The sequence below is a fragment of the Pagrus major genome, chromosome 3, assembly GCF_040436345.1.
Source record: "Pagrus major chromosome 3, Pma_NU_1.0".
In the NCBI taxonomy this organism is placed as follows: Eukaryota; Metazoa; Chordata; class Actinopteri; order Spariformes; family Sparidae; genus Pagrus; species Pagrus major.
Window position 1 is genome coordinate 16,622,794 of NC_133217.1, and position 15,115 is coordinate 16,637,908.

A 15,115-nucleotide genomic window follows, 5' to 3' on the forward strand; every position below is an offset into this window, starting at 1 on the left:
ATGAAACTCTTTCCTGTGATGTGTGAAAAAGTGCTTTCCTGTCTCTTTTTCAGAACTGCTTTGCCTCATCGTCTTTATTTTTACAGGATCAGTGCACATCAAGTAATGTTTCTGTTACTGTGCCAGTGTTGGCCAGCTGGAACTGCTCTCCCTTGAGTGGCTAGTAGAAAATATTCATTTCTGTGGACTCATTCGTGGTTTCCCTATGTTGTGCACCTACAGACTTTGACTGGAGCCACTTCTGGTCGTGGACTCACTTCGTGGACTACCTGCAGTGTGTGCTGGCCTTCACGCTGGTGGCGGCCTACATCACCTACCTCCTCCTGGACTCTGCGCTGTTCGTGGAGACCCTGGGCTTCCTGGCTGTCTTCACTGAGGCTATGCTGGGCACACCACAGCTCCACTGCAATTATCAGAACAAGTCTACAGAGGGCATGAGGTACGGATTCAAGACTGAACACCCGAGCATGTTGCATTCACATTTTTTTGGCCTTTTGCCTTAGGAGGTACACTAGACATAGATAGAAAAGCTTTTAGTAAGGTCATGGTGAGTGATATTGATTTTGCAGTTATATAGTGCACACCTCAGCAAAGTGAACGTCCAGGATGTTCTGTAATACTCCCGTATTAAACAAGTTACAAGGGCACTGAAATATTTTCATTATTTTTTATTTTGGTTTTCATCACCAGCTCATCTTTAGACTCAAACAGCAGAATAATCTGTTTTCAAAAAGGCAGAAAAAAGTAATACTGAACTTAATAACCATCAAACAGGCACTTTAAAAGGAGATTGGTTTGAATGCCAGGAATGTCCGTCCTGCTGATGTGAAAATCAACCAGATTATTGAGCAAGAAGAGCCACGGCCTTGAGATGAGGACGACGACAGCATGTGGTGGGATGAGTTTGCTGACAGTGATGCAGACAGCTGCTATGACAGCGATGACGGCAACAGCGATTATGAGGATGAGGACAGCGACGAGGAAGTCCCAGAAAAAGAGAAGTTCCTACTTCCTGAACCAGTGACCAGGAAGAGGAAAAGAGATGAAAATGAAGAGCAAATGAAGAGCAAAAAAGCAGAAAAAGATTCAGGTGGTGTGATGAGTTTACTGACAACAATGACTGCAGCAAGGATTACAAGAGTGAGAACAGTGACGAGGACGATGAAGTCCCAGAAACAAAGAAGGACCTACTTCCTGGACCAGTGACCAGGAAGACGAAAAGAGATGATGATGAAGAAGAAGAGCAAGTAAGAAAAAGATTCAGACAGTCTGACACTGTAACATCTCCTCTTACATCACATGACACCTGCACCAAACGTCTCATCATCGGCTTCACTCCAACCTGCTTTATATCTGTTCTGTACCAAGCCATCACTCCTGATATAGGACAGGTTAAAACCTCCTTTCTTTTTCTAAGGAAATATCCAGATGCCTGCATGCAAGAAAAGGCCATTTTGTGACCTCATAATATCCCTGCCTGAGAGTAACAGGAGGTGGAGAAGAGCCTGTACAAATAGCCAAATGCCTAAAGCTACATAAACTTGCATAATTCCCAAGTTTAGGTCTTAGAAAAGTGACCTCATGAATGGGAACAGGTGGGAACACCATCCGGGACACTCTTGGCACCCACCAGCTGATCGTCCTGGAGGGGGATCCCTCTTTGAGTAGGACCTCCCAAGGTTTCTTCCGAAAAGGAGCTTTTCCTTGTTCTCTTGAATGATTCAACTGATTGAACTTAAATGAAAAAACAACCGGTTATTTTGTTATTCATTTATGAATCTGATACCAAAAAACAAATAACGGTTTGTTTTTTCATACTTCAATTTTATGCTCAGATCAAAAAAGGGAAATGAAAAAACGGGCCACGGGCCAAACTTGAATCTGATATTTAGTTTGTCCGATTTGTGTGACCGCTAAGTTATTGACTTCTTCGTGTGTTGTACTTGTACAACTGTTGTAAGCGTGCAGCAAATTCACCCACCAACAGTTCAGTGTGACAGAAAGCCTGAATAGCCAGAATCAAGCAGTGATTGGAAGTCAATGAATCGACACCATGGCCGCACTGGAACCATACGCTAATATTATAAAAGACTTATTTGAAACTGGCAAGATGAATGCAGAGACTTCCAGATGCCGTTGTCATTTTCAAGCTAGTTCATGGACTGAAAACGTAATAAATATTGGGGAGGATGAAATCTTATCATGCTAACTCATTGCCTTTGTTTTTAGAAACCAGAACCAGACAACTCAGTATTTTGTGTACAGTATTACCTCTTAAACATTATATGATCTTTTATGCTTTTTATTATTTATATATTTTTGCTTAATATGAGATCAGACATGCCATTAAACTATTCACAATGCCAAATAATGAAAATAAAAATCCTGTTTATTGCATCACATGTTTTTTGTGAACATCCCTTTTAGTGAAAAACAAACTAGCTTAAATAAGTTAATCATTAATCCTGCATATATAGAGGAATAAATGGGGGGTACAAGCCTGGCCTTCAGCCATGGTGACAGGCTGACAGTGAAAATGATAAATAATCATAAAAATGCTTTGGTGTGTCTTGGCCCTAATACATGAGACTCATCTAAGACTAATGGAGGAGTTTCGTGCGGGGCGACAGCTCTGGAGGACTCCTGGACTGACACTAACCAGCCAGGAGAGTAGATGATATATGTTTTGAGCAAGCTTACAGATTAATACCAACCCCCACCCTGCATCACTTCATGTGCTTTCTAATTGTTGGGTTTGTAGAAGGGGTCTTGGCAGCAGTGACATTGTGAGAATTTGCCCCCAAATCTCTGACAGTGTCAGAACTTAGCCGCAGGCTGTGATTCTGTCACCGGAGCGCCACATCGGCCAACAGTGGACGTGTGTGTGTCACAGTGTAAACACTCAGGTTATTTACTGTCACTTTCTCCTCCTCCTTCTTTACTATTTGGGCATTCAGTATGATTTACCAACAGTCAGTCAGATGGCAATCAAAACAAAGCTTGTTGCCTCCTTGATTAATGAGCATGGCTTTATCCTGATGAGTATTGTTTTATTTATGAGTGCCACCTCCATCACAGGCAGCTCTGAGGGTGTGTGTCCTGTGACACACTTGTGAGTAATGGCTCCAGATTATATTGTCTCACATATGATCGTTAACACTGACACGTGCTTATTAAGTATTTCTGGCACCTGTCGAGCAGGAAGTAAGAACAGGGCTCCTGACAACTATTTATTATGCTAAGATGACGATTTAATTGACCCTCTGAAGTTTCCCTGCGCATCTATTTGATAATGAGGTACTCTGTCTTGCTGTATCTGTTGCTAATGTATCATTTTGGGTCATTAATGTTGATTTGCATCAAGTCTTAGGCTGTAATTAGAGGTCTTGACATAAAACAGATTTTTGAAAGCATATACAGTTTCAGAATAAATGCTACTGTACAAGCTTTCTGAGCTGTAGCCAAGCCCTGGAAGCTGCTTCATACCAAACCTTTATTGTATCGCACTTGAAACACTCAAAAAAGCCAACAGCACCCAATGATTAAAAGCTGGATCCAGGGCGAAAGAAATAAGACAAAGGGAAATGTTGAAGTCGTAAAAAATTAATTGAAATGATCAATCTGATAATGTATGTATGAAAAGACTTGTGAGTGTGAGATTGTCCACAGAGCACACAGGCCTGATAAGAAAACCTTCCTCACAGTATGTGTCCTGCCTCAGAGCAGCGCCTCCCCCCCTCTGCTGGTCGGCTTGCTGCAGCAGACAGATAACAGAACTCCAGCAGGGCTGCCTGTCCACTTAACTGGCCATGACAGCTCCCACGCTGCGCTTTGCCATACCCTCTGTCCCATGCCTTATTTATGTTGCAATTTTTTTTTGTTCTACTTCCGACACTTCTTTGTCTACCACCCTCATTGTCCACCACACTGTCTACAGTATGTGCTTACAGTAGTCCACCCTCAGTTACTCTTCTATTGCTTGGTCTGGAAGATTTCATCATTTAATTTGTGATGAGCTGATTTTTTTGATGGTCCCCACTTTCCACGACGTCTTCATGGTTTCTATCGTTTCCCAGAATGAATTTCAGCAGACAATGGTTGTAAACATGCCTTTAGTGAGGGTGGACATACGGGTGTCTTTAAATATAGATTGTAGCATGGGTGTACCTTGTACTCATAATACAACAACTTGTGGTTGCAATGCATTCTGGTCTATTTCAGATACTCTAGTGGCTTAAATTGGTGTGTATGTCATGTCCAGGATTGATTTCTTCCTGTCTGACAGTAGAAAAAGCACTTTCTCTTTTTATTTTGAAGTACTGACAACAAAACCTAAGGACAGCGCTCGATGTTTTAGAAAGAACACAACCATTTTCTGCTGTGAAACCCAGCAACAGAAGGAAGTATCATCTCGTCTCCTTTTGAACCATTACCTATGGGGATAAAACGCATCACCAAACAGTTGCAGAAATGCAAGGCACAATATTTAATAGCAGTTTTTAATCATGTACAGTATTTTTGCTGACCTGACGTGCCAAAAAAATAAAACTTGACAGGTGATTGGACAAACTATCTGTCTATCACCGTCACCGAGAAGAGTGAAAATGAAAGCCTTCAGGGCAAGTTTCCAGTTCTGATGTAACTGATGCTATAGCGGCTTGATGAGCCGCTGTTATTGTTTTCTAAATGAGCAGTCGCTGCCCCCCTCAAAACCATACCTGTAGCTGCCAGTAGTTCAAAGGATGCCAGTTGGTTCAGCCACAAGCGCATCGCTGAAGCCTGGCAAAGTGGATTTGAGAGATCACTTGATATGGTGAATCCAACTGTCTTACAAGATCATATTTGTGTGGATTATATCATGGATGCTTTGGCTGAGTTTTCACAACAAGGTTTCGACGAGCAGAACTCTTGATGTAAAGAGCCAAGCTGACTTGCTGAATTCTTACCTTAAACTTCTCTGATTGGTTTGGGGACTTTCTTACTGCATCATTTGAAACTTAAGCATCAATTACACATTTTTAAAAATTAAATCAATTTAAATTTTGCATATTTTTGACTACATTATTTAATTATGACCGTTTCATTTCAAATATAACCATGTTTAAAATTCCCTGATAAACACATTCAATGTTATGATGGATTGGTAGAGGTACTGCAGTTTGTGCAACGAAAAAAATTACCTGTTATGAAAAATAAGCAATTTGTTGCTTGCAAATTGGCACTCCGAAACTACAAAACAGCAATTATAAAATGCTGTAATACCCAGACAGTGTGAATCATGAAGTTTCATGTCAGTTCTGCCTGTCAGTTCTTTTGTCTCACAGCTCATTGTGCCAGCCATCAGCCGGTGAGGATAAAGCTGCCATAGACGGCGGAGGACATTGTCATTTCCAGTTCTGTTTGTTGTTTGTGTCCCTCCTCCCTCTCTGCCAAACCTGTTGAGTCTAGCACGTCGTTGCTAGGTTACTTTACCTCAGCACTCTGTTCAAGGTTCTCCTGTGTGTGTGTGTGTGTGTGTGTGTGTGTGTGTGTGTGTGTGTGTGTGTGTGTGTGTGTGTGTGTGTGTGTGTGTGTGTGTGTGTGTGGGGGAAGGAAATAGGAAGGAAATGGAAAGCTGTACAATTTTTAAAAGCAAAATATTTTTTTTAAGATTTTAACCCTGAACTGGTTGCACTTGCAGTTTCTGTTTGTGCCCATATGCATTTTGTGGAGACAAACACAGACAGGAGAAGTAAAGCAGAGTGCCCTGTCTTGTAAAATAATCAGATCCCATGCAGCTCGTCTGTGTGGGGGAAAACAACACGCTGACCTCCTTCCACTTAACAACCCAGCCAGTGAGCCCCCACTGCAACCGCCTTAACATTTCTAACGAGTGTCAGAGAACTTCCAGTACTCAGACATGCTGTAAAACATCACCACCATACAGTATACACCCTCCCCGGTAGGCAGAGGATGGAGTCAGAGCAGGAGAATGAATCATAAAGTATGTCCTCGGTGTGTGTATACACACCAGCACTGCACCATGACACACTGTCAGACAGGCAGCAGCAAAGTCAGTTTCTAATAATGAAATACGGGGAGAGTTCTGGGGGAGGCTGATGAGTCCCACGTTGGACATGTTTGTCCCATGAGGATACAGCTGAAGGCATTTGGTATTTGCCTGATGTTAATTCATCCCCAGGTTCTCTGTTAACCTCACTGATGCTGTCTGACACCAGAGACTGTTCTGCTACCATAATGGGACCTTAGGGGATTGCATTAACACCACCCATACATTGTGTGTGTGTGAGGATATCCCCTGTCCCTTCCAGCTCTCTACTTTTCAACCCCTGGTGTCTTTTCACCGCTCTTCTTCTCTTCTCTTATTGAACTCGTGCAGTCTACAGTGGAAGTGATGTCGATTCACAAAATATTTCACAGAGGTGGACAAAAGCAGTCATCGTTTCTGGTTAATGCCAGTTATCAGTTATCAGTAGTAGCTTGCTTGTAACTAGTCCTTAAAATGACATTTCTTGGCTACATACGTAATATGTTAAAAGGCAGAGGCTGTAGCAGGGCTGGACAATACTGTGAGTAGATATTATATTATTATCATGATATGAGACTATATGTCAGTTTAGATTTTGGATATCTCTATATAGTGATTTGGCGTAAGTGTTGTCTTTCTCCTGGTTTTAAAGGCTGCATTACAGTAAAGTGATGTCTTTTTCTGAGCTTACCAAACTGTTCTGCTTGTTTTAATACTAGTTTTTTTAAAATATGTAAGTGTCAATAGTCATTCCTACAATACTAACGCAGTATTGATATCCAGGTATTTGGTCGGGCAGTCCCAGCATTTAGGAAGTGTTTTTGAGGAGATTTCAAAATATCAAAATATATATCATGTATCACAATACAGCCTAAAAATCTGTTATTATTTTAAGACCATATTTTTCAACCCTCGGCTAAAGCTAATCTACATTTCACAGGAAAACAATACTGTGTCCTCACTGGACAATGATTTCTGTATTGTCTGTTATTGTGTTGCAGTGTACAACTAGTTAGTCTTAGAGTTATAAGCACAATTAGGAAAAATGTAAAATCAGACCAGTTCTTTCGATGTAAGAACTGTTTTGAGTGGTCATCTTACAATTGACTTGGACAAGCAACATAAGTAAGATTTATGCCTTATTGCTATTTGTTTGCTGTTTTAAACTGTTTTGTTTTAACAAAGGAAGAGAATTTGAAGAGCTGTTAACTGATGAGTTAGTTACTAACTGGATGCTAGCCTGGGTAACATTGACATCCACCCGAATCCAATAAAGAGCAGGACAGAGCCAGTCCTGTCTCCAGGACCAGGGTCCACACTCTACTGCACAGTGAACGTGTCAGTCCTGAACCAGGGTTTTTCTTACGTAACCTGTAACCCTATAAAGTAATGTAGGTAGAGTAAGTTGGTGTTGGCAAAGTAATCTTATTGAGCTGGTTAGCTGAACATAAACGTTTGTAACCTTTGCTAAAGTAGAAAAACACACTGATTGATCAGTTACTTTCACTTTTCCTCTTGTGGTTTTAGTTTTGAAAAGTCTTTAAAAAAAAGACACCACTCTTTAAACTGTTGAGAAGGCGAGTGTTGCTACACTACAGCTCTATGCACTTCAATTTAGCGTGTGGAGAATCAAAGATTGACAGGAAAATTGTGTGTGGGTGAGAGAATACTCAAACGTGATGCTTCACTACAAACGTATCAGCTACAGTATACGCACTGTTCAACAACATCATAGTACTATTAAATATAATATCTTCCAATAATTGCTGAAGCGAACGACACTGCTGGCCTTTTTCACACTGCTAATATTTACAGAGGATGTTGTCAAAGTAACAGTCCTCCTCCTCAGTCTCAGCTTGTAGTCTGTTTGGTTCAAGATAACCATGTTTGATTTCATTTATTGTCTCTTCACTTCTTTCACCAGTTGCTACTGCACAAACCTGAGTGAAAATTCCTTTGATATTTGGCCTGAAAAAGCTCTGCTCTCATACCATTTTGTGCCATAAAGCAATTCAGTTCTGCAGTTTTTGCGCATCTACCCGGGGGCCCTGCCCTTCTTCAGACTCTGTTTATTACACTGCACTCTGATCCAGTTATCAGGCCTGAACAGCTCACATATAGTGACTGGCAGCTGCTCAGACCTCTCATTTTCCAGCTTATTCAAACCCCCAAGAAATGGAGAAAGAGGCAGAGTGAGACCTTTTTAAAGGACAAAGGTCAGGAGTCATTGAAATGAAAAGAGAGATATCCCACAATCATAAATTCAGGATTGATATGAAATGCAGTGTAGAGGTCCAGGGAGGCTGGCTGTGTTTTCGGGGAAAAGGCTTGTTTGCTTCTCATAATTAGTTCTGCAATTTGTGTCAGACATTAACTTTACATTTTAATAAGTTTTCTAGTTTTTGATTTGAAAGTGAAATTAAACTAAGTGCCCTTAATGCTGGCTGTGCATTTGTTCTGGCTTAATGTTTAATTTATATATTTTCTTGTTTTTTTCCTCAATGTAAAATAAATTGTCTTGAATCTTTTGAACTAGTTGGAACTGGATTTGGAACCAAGTGAAACTACCTCAGCCAGTGCTACTGTAAATACTTGAAGACAGACAGATGTTTTATGGGGGACATTAGGCCAGATGAAAGGTGTGAGAGCGCAGTGTTTGGAGGATGGGGGGGTTTTGAAGCTAATAGTTTTCAGGCTGCTGCTATTTTTAGATGGTCCCAAGCTTTGGGGAGTCAGAGCTACATGCTGATACTTAGCAGCCTGCCATAAAACAAATAAAATACAACACACAGACAAACACAGACAAAAAAACAGCGAGGTGGGACATCCAGACAGCCAACTGCAGCCTTATAAGGCTTGTGGTCTTGAGCTGCATCCCAGTATGCTAGATAAAAGTGCCAGAGCCTTATTTAGCCTGCAGGCTGCTGTCCACACACACACACACACACACACAGAGCCACGTGCTGGGATGGATCTGTATTGACGACTGATGCTGCCGGGCTGTCACCCCTGTGGCCCGGTGCGTGGCTGTAGAACAGAGCAGCTCGGTGGCTCCCTGCAGCGGGTCACTGCAGCTGGAGAACCTTAAGATCATCCGTCCAACACATCCACCCTCCGTCTGCTCACATCAGTCAGGGCACTGCTTCATCTTTATCAGCGTAGATGAAAAAATCATCAAAATCAGTTTGTTTCTGTTCTTCAGGGGGAGAATCCTGCTGAGACTTACCAATGGAAGTGAGTCTTATTTTGTCAGAGAAACGCCTTTTCTTCTGTATGCTGTGTTTTCTTCTCATAAAACAAATTCAACAGAATTTAGTGAAGGCAACAGACAATACTGATGATATTGGCAAGAAACATAAAGAACTGCTAAATTAAGTTCAACAGTGGCATCTACTCACAAAACAAAAGAAAACTAATATCAAGTTACTTGTTTATTAGGGACTCCAATAAACAAGTGCTTCGTCCTCAAAATGATTACACTCTTACAGCACAGACCCTCAATATTTGAAGAAAATGAAATGATGAGTTTGAGCGAAGGCACGACGAGCCTAAATATTTTCTCCCTTGCAAATATTTATACAATGATAGACAGTTTTCCTTCAATATTGCCAGTACTGTGCGACATGATGCAGTGGGGTAACCCTTCACAATGCAGTTTTCCGTTTTTTGATCCATTTGATCCCATAACATTTGGAAAGCCTAAAAGAGCCGCACGGTTAAATCATTTTATCTCTATTCACGCAAGCCGGGTGCTAAACTGGAAGTTAGCCAGCTCGGTCGGTGGAAGTCTCTAGTGCGCACGCTCTATGAGCCCCACAAATGGAAGATCTGGGTTAATATATAGCTGGGAAGTGGAGCCATTTTGGCTTCATGCACCACTGAGCAGCTTTCATAGGAACGAATGGGGCTCCGCTTCAACACTGTGTCCAGGTTTTATGTAATGTCCTTGTTTTTTATGCACATTTTCAATGTGGGCAAAAACACCTGAATGGAGACGCCTAAAATTAGGGTGGAAAAATAGAAATATCACAAATAAAAATAGCTGCAGACGAAAACATTGAATGCGTGTGGAAGACTGACGAGGCTGTAACTTTCCTGACATGATTACATGAAACAGACAGTGTAGGCTGTCATTCTGGGATAAACAGATTTATTCTTCTTCCCTTCAATGTTTTATCTCCCAAATGACTTTCCTCTCAGCACCATAGTAATTCCCCCAGTTATACCTCCCAGTTTTAGTAAGTGCATGATGATTCAGCGCTGGTCTGCTTTACCTCCTGTATGTGCTCACTGCTGTGCTGTAGTAGTTCAGAAGCGAGCTGACTCACCGCTGAATCCTGAGAGAGGAGCTGCAGAGACGATAAGATTCAGACAAATTTATAGCAGAGGAGATTACGGACCTCACTACGTCTGTTTAGTAAGATATGACTACATATGTAAAAGTAACTCTTAATTAAGTGATATATTAACAGCAAATGGGTTTGGCTTCCTCAAATGAGATTATGGCTCTTTAGCTTTTTCCAATCTGAGGGGCTCTTGTTTCACTTGCAGCTGCAGCAACCGACTCCAACTTAAGTGGTAGTTACAGCTATATAACTATGTAAACAGTAAGTTACACTAAATAACTGTACGGTGCAGCTGTTCACTACTGTAGCTGAATGAACCAACCAGCAACTATTGCATTAGCTTGTAAAGATTTTACCCATTTGGAATTTAATCTTAATAGAATTTAAATTATCATAAGATAACAAACAACATTTGACAAGGTGATGACATTTAAAAGAAACTCCACCTTCAGCGTATTTAATGTAAGAAGTCGTCTGAGGGATGTGTAAAATATTGCACTTAGTTGATGTTTTTAAAGAAAAGAAAAAATGAAAATTGGAATAGCACAAAGTAGAGTGCATACCTCCACCAAGGCCTTTAATTCAATCAAGCCTAATCCAATATCAACCTCTGTATTACTGAACCCTGTATCACTCTAAATTTTAAACCATCCACAACTGCTAGGATCTGCATCAAATAGTACTCACTCGCAGATACCTACCCCATAAAAAATGCCTGAAATAGACCTTTTTATCATCAAGATCCATGCATTTTTACCAGAGATATTATCAAAAATATCCACAAAAAAACTTTCCTGAATCCGTTCCTTTATTCCGCACCGCACCAAAACTTAATGGGGTCTATTCTGGGCCGAGACGCATCCTCCATCCAAGTTGGATGGTAATCTGTTTTGTATCTTTTGTGTTATCCTGCTGACAAACCAACCAATGAAGGGACCCAGGTGAAAACGTAACCTCCTTCGTGGAGGTAAAATAACAAAATATGCCATAAAATATTATATTATAAAATATAATAATATATGTATATTATATTACATAACATTAGTTAGATTAACATAACCAGATATTTCCTAAAATATCTGAATAGCCTACTCAAAACAAAAATGTCTCCTTTAATCACAAACAAAACAAAGTAATGCCCACATTTACAAAGGATAAAATATATAAACGAAGAGAGGGGAAACAAGAAACATCTTAAATGGTTCAAAACTGATTTCATAGTGGTTGCAGTTTTAGCCTTTACATAGGTGGTTGCTTTTGATTGGACTGTGCTACAGATTTTTCAGGCAATTGGGAAACTCACAAGTAGTTACTAAGAACTTTATACACAAACTTGATAAAGGACTCACGACTAGCCGATGCAACTCAGTCCTGTACTTGTACTGTGGAAAGTTTGTCGCCCACCACAGCGCCGCTTCTCCGCTCCTGTCAATATTATTCTGTCAAAGTCTTTTTTATTTTTTTGTCCTGAAGCTGTTCCAAAAGGCCTGTAGCTGCCAATTCATTCATCTTGGCTTAAAATAGCCTGTAAATAAATCACTTTGTGCTTTAACTTTCAATCTGTCTTTTCCATATTACAAGCAATACAAATTCAAAGGCAGTTCTGCTATACAACACACCTACCAGGAGCTCATTGTGCTTTCTCTCTCCTCGCCTCTATATATCACTCAGATAAGGTGACAAATAAGTAGCCGGGCATGTTCGCACCCTGTTTCCCTGGCTGTCTCGGTGTTACCTCTTATTAGGGAACCAACGGAGGCATTGATCAAACACCAATCCTGCCTCTCTCATCATTACCTGCAGGTACATATCGTTGTAGCTCAGACAGCAGCTGCCGAGGAGCACGGGGGAGGAGAGGGAGTGAGGACTGTGGAGGGAGGGTCTCTTCCCACAGAACTAACAAGCTCCTTACTGAGAAAGCAGAGTGTGAGGGCGGAAGGCAGGGGGGGGAGGCGAATGCAAACAGGTATAGAGAGGCGAAGGCGCCGGTGGAAGGAGGTGGGAAGATGAATGGAGGAAGAGAGAAGTGCTGTAGAGAGTGGGCTTATGAAAAAAAGAAAAAGTATATGGAAGCCAGAGGGACATTCAGAGATGCTGCAGGGAAAGAGCAGGTAGAAAGACAGACGGGAATATGAGGAAAATAGCAAGGTTTGCACAAATTGGCCTTGCAAACGAAAAGGGCTAAGGTGAAGCTGGAGGCATGAATAATGTATGAAGAGATCTGGCTGCAGAGCTTTGCCCCCGATGAGGCACAACATGTTGGGGTTGCACTCAGCTCTGCTGGGGGGAGAGACTAGATTACCTCTCATCCGTCCTTTACATCTGTTAAGAGGCTTACAGAAAGGCAGGCAATATGCTAACACAAAGACTCAACCTGTTTGCTTGATGGTCACACTGTCATGTTTCACCTGCCACAGGACTCGTTCTGTGACAGTTTTGTCTCAGCATGTTCCATCAGAGGATCCACACAGGATGTGACATGACTCCGTTGTATTGATTGACAATACTTGACCCCGCCATGGATTAATTGTCGAGTGCCAGTTTTGAGATTACAGCCGGAATTGATCTTTCTCTAATGAACTGAAAACCGTTGTTTGTGCATACAATGCCCAGCAAATGGTAGCCAGCTGGAGGCCGAGAGGGCGGTGGTTGATGTGTTTTGATTTGGATTTGATTGACTGTTTTGTCAAAGGATGTAATTTTCTTCAATGAGGGGTCTCTCAATCGAAACAATAGCCAAAGACTGAGGTTGATGACATGCAGCTAGGGAGCATGGGATCATGGGAGTTGTTGTCTTCACTGTTAAACCACCACTGTGCCATTTTACTTTTAGATTAGGATGCAAGGCTTGACATGAACACTTGGTCAGGACCTCATACAGTTGTTCTATTGGGCAAGTGAAAAATAAATGAGATGTCTAATGTAATGTTATCTGAATATGAACTGCATACTGTACTGCTGCAAGCGTTAGCTCAGCTTGTTCCAAAATGATTATTTTATTTAGCTCTGTGTAAGAATTCTGACATTTGGTTCCAGCTTTAAACAAAGTTTGACAGCCAGTAGTAGCCAATAATTGCAAATTTGACACTGTTGGTACTCTCCTAATGTTAGCCATCTAGCTTTAGCAACGGTAACGTAAGCAAGCGTTAGCAACATTAGCTAACATTTGCTAGCTAATGATAGCTAGCGTACAAACTGGTAACCACTTGAGGGGACACATCAGTGGTGTTGTAACATGGATGCAATTGAAGGGGGTAAAATGCCACATTTAGTGGCTGAGTGTTCTCAGTAACACCCCTAGGATCCAGACACCCAACAAATAAAATCCTTCATCCAGTTGAAAGAAATAGTCTGAGACAGCCAAGATCTAATAAGTGATGCTGAGAGTGACTTGAAACAGTGAGAAAGTAGTTGTCAGGAAATGTTTTCAGTCAAGCCATCCGGCGACAGTTACAGCTGCTGTAACAACAGTAGTAGACTGTGGATCCTGACAGCATGGACTTGCTCCAATTCAGTTCTGCCCAGTACAGACATCCATTCATACTGGACAACTGTCAACCTCATAATTTGCATCCATTTCCAGTGCAGGAAGTATTGCGGCCTATATGTGGTCTGGGCAAAAAAAAGGGTGAATGATGAGCATCCAGCATGTCTGACTTCAGGAAACTGGAGCTTCCCTCCCATCACAGACATACAATCGGTGTTTGTAGTTTTATTAACTATTAACATGGTCTTTCCCGAACCTTTACCAAGTGTTTTAGTAGCCTCACCCTAACTTTAACTTAACCGTAGCTTACTTTCCATAACCACAACATTTCCCTAAACTTAACAAAGTCGTTGCCATTTGCAGATTTTTGATGCTACAGCTAAGACTGGTGACAACATTTTACAGTTGCCAGTGGTCATAGTAATGCAACACGCTTCTCAGCATTCAAGCTTTTGTTAGGGTGTCATTGGGGCCTGAAAATCTTTATAAAGGGGTGCCATAGTTTAAAAGGTTTGTGAAAACTGGTTTAAATTGATCTAGTAACTAAAGCTTGAGCAATATATCAGTCAGTCGATGGTATTGGTCCATATTGGCCCACTCGATTTTGGTACAGGCTTATATGTTGTTGTTTTTTTACTCTTTACTACATTCATAGCAAATGAGACGTGATCTGTGACATTGTTGTACATTTCCTTCACAGTTATCAATTGATTTATGTTTACGTAGGAAAAAGTAGAGGCAAGCAGTCCAGTCAGTGACGGTGAGGTGCTGATGCATGAGAGAGACAAAACTGCACTGCAGGTCAAACACCAGGCTTTGGATGACTAACAGCACTCCTGCTAACCAACATTCATTGGATTTGAGTGGAGGCAGAAAAATCTGAGAGACAGACACTTTTTAAAACAAGGACAAATAAAACCAAAACCATCTTGCATGGGCGGATAACAGTGGGGATAAACCAACCCTTTAAATTCAGCAGAACTTGGCTCAGGGACAAAAAAAAATACCCTGCAAAGCTTATTCAAATAGTGCTGACCAAGCAAACCGGCACGCATGAGTGAAAGGATTTCAAATGTCTCAGCATGTGTTCCTATTGTTGTAGGCAGGTTGCTGAAGGGACCTGTGTGTGTTTATGTGTGCGCAGCGGTGCATTGTAGACACAGTGCTGGCTCAGTCCTGTCTTTGCCAGCATTGCCTACACACATCTCTGTCTCAAGCAAAAGAAATCTAAAGTTTATGAAAAAAACAGTCAAG

The 15,115-nt window shown here is 41.3% G+C and overlaps 1 protein-coding gene across 2 annotated transcripts in view; it reads left to right on the forward strand.

Annotated features, from left to right (window-relative positions):
- Positions 1-15,115, forward strand: part of slc66a2 (solute carrier family 66 member 2) — a 33,490-nt gene that overhangs the window by 13,234 nt on the left and 5,141 nt on the right. For both annotated transcript variants that reach the window (XM_073463122.1, XM_073463123.1), the window contains one exon: positions 223-439. In XM_073463122.1, coding sequence (XP_073319223.1) covers positions 223-439 — 217 coding nt within the window. The remainder of the gene's footprint in view (positions 1-222; positions 440-15,115) is intronic.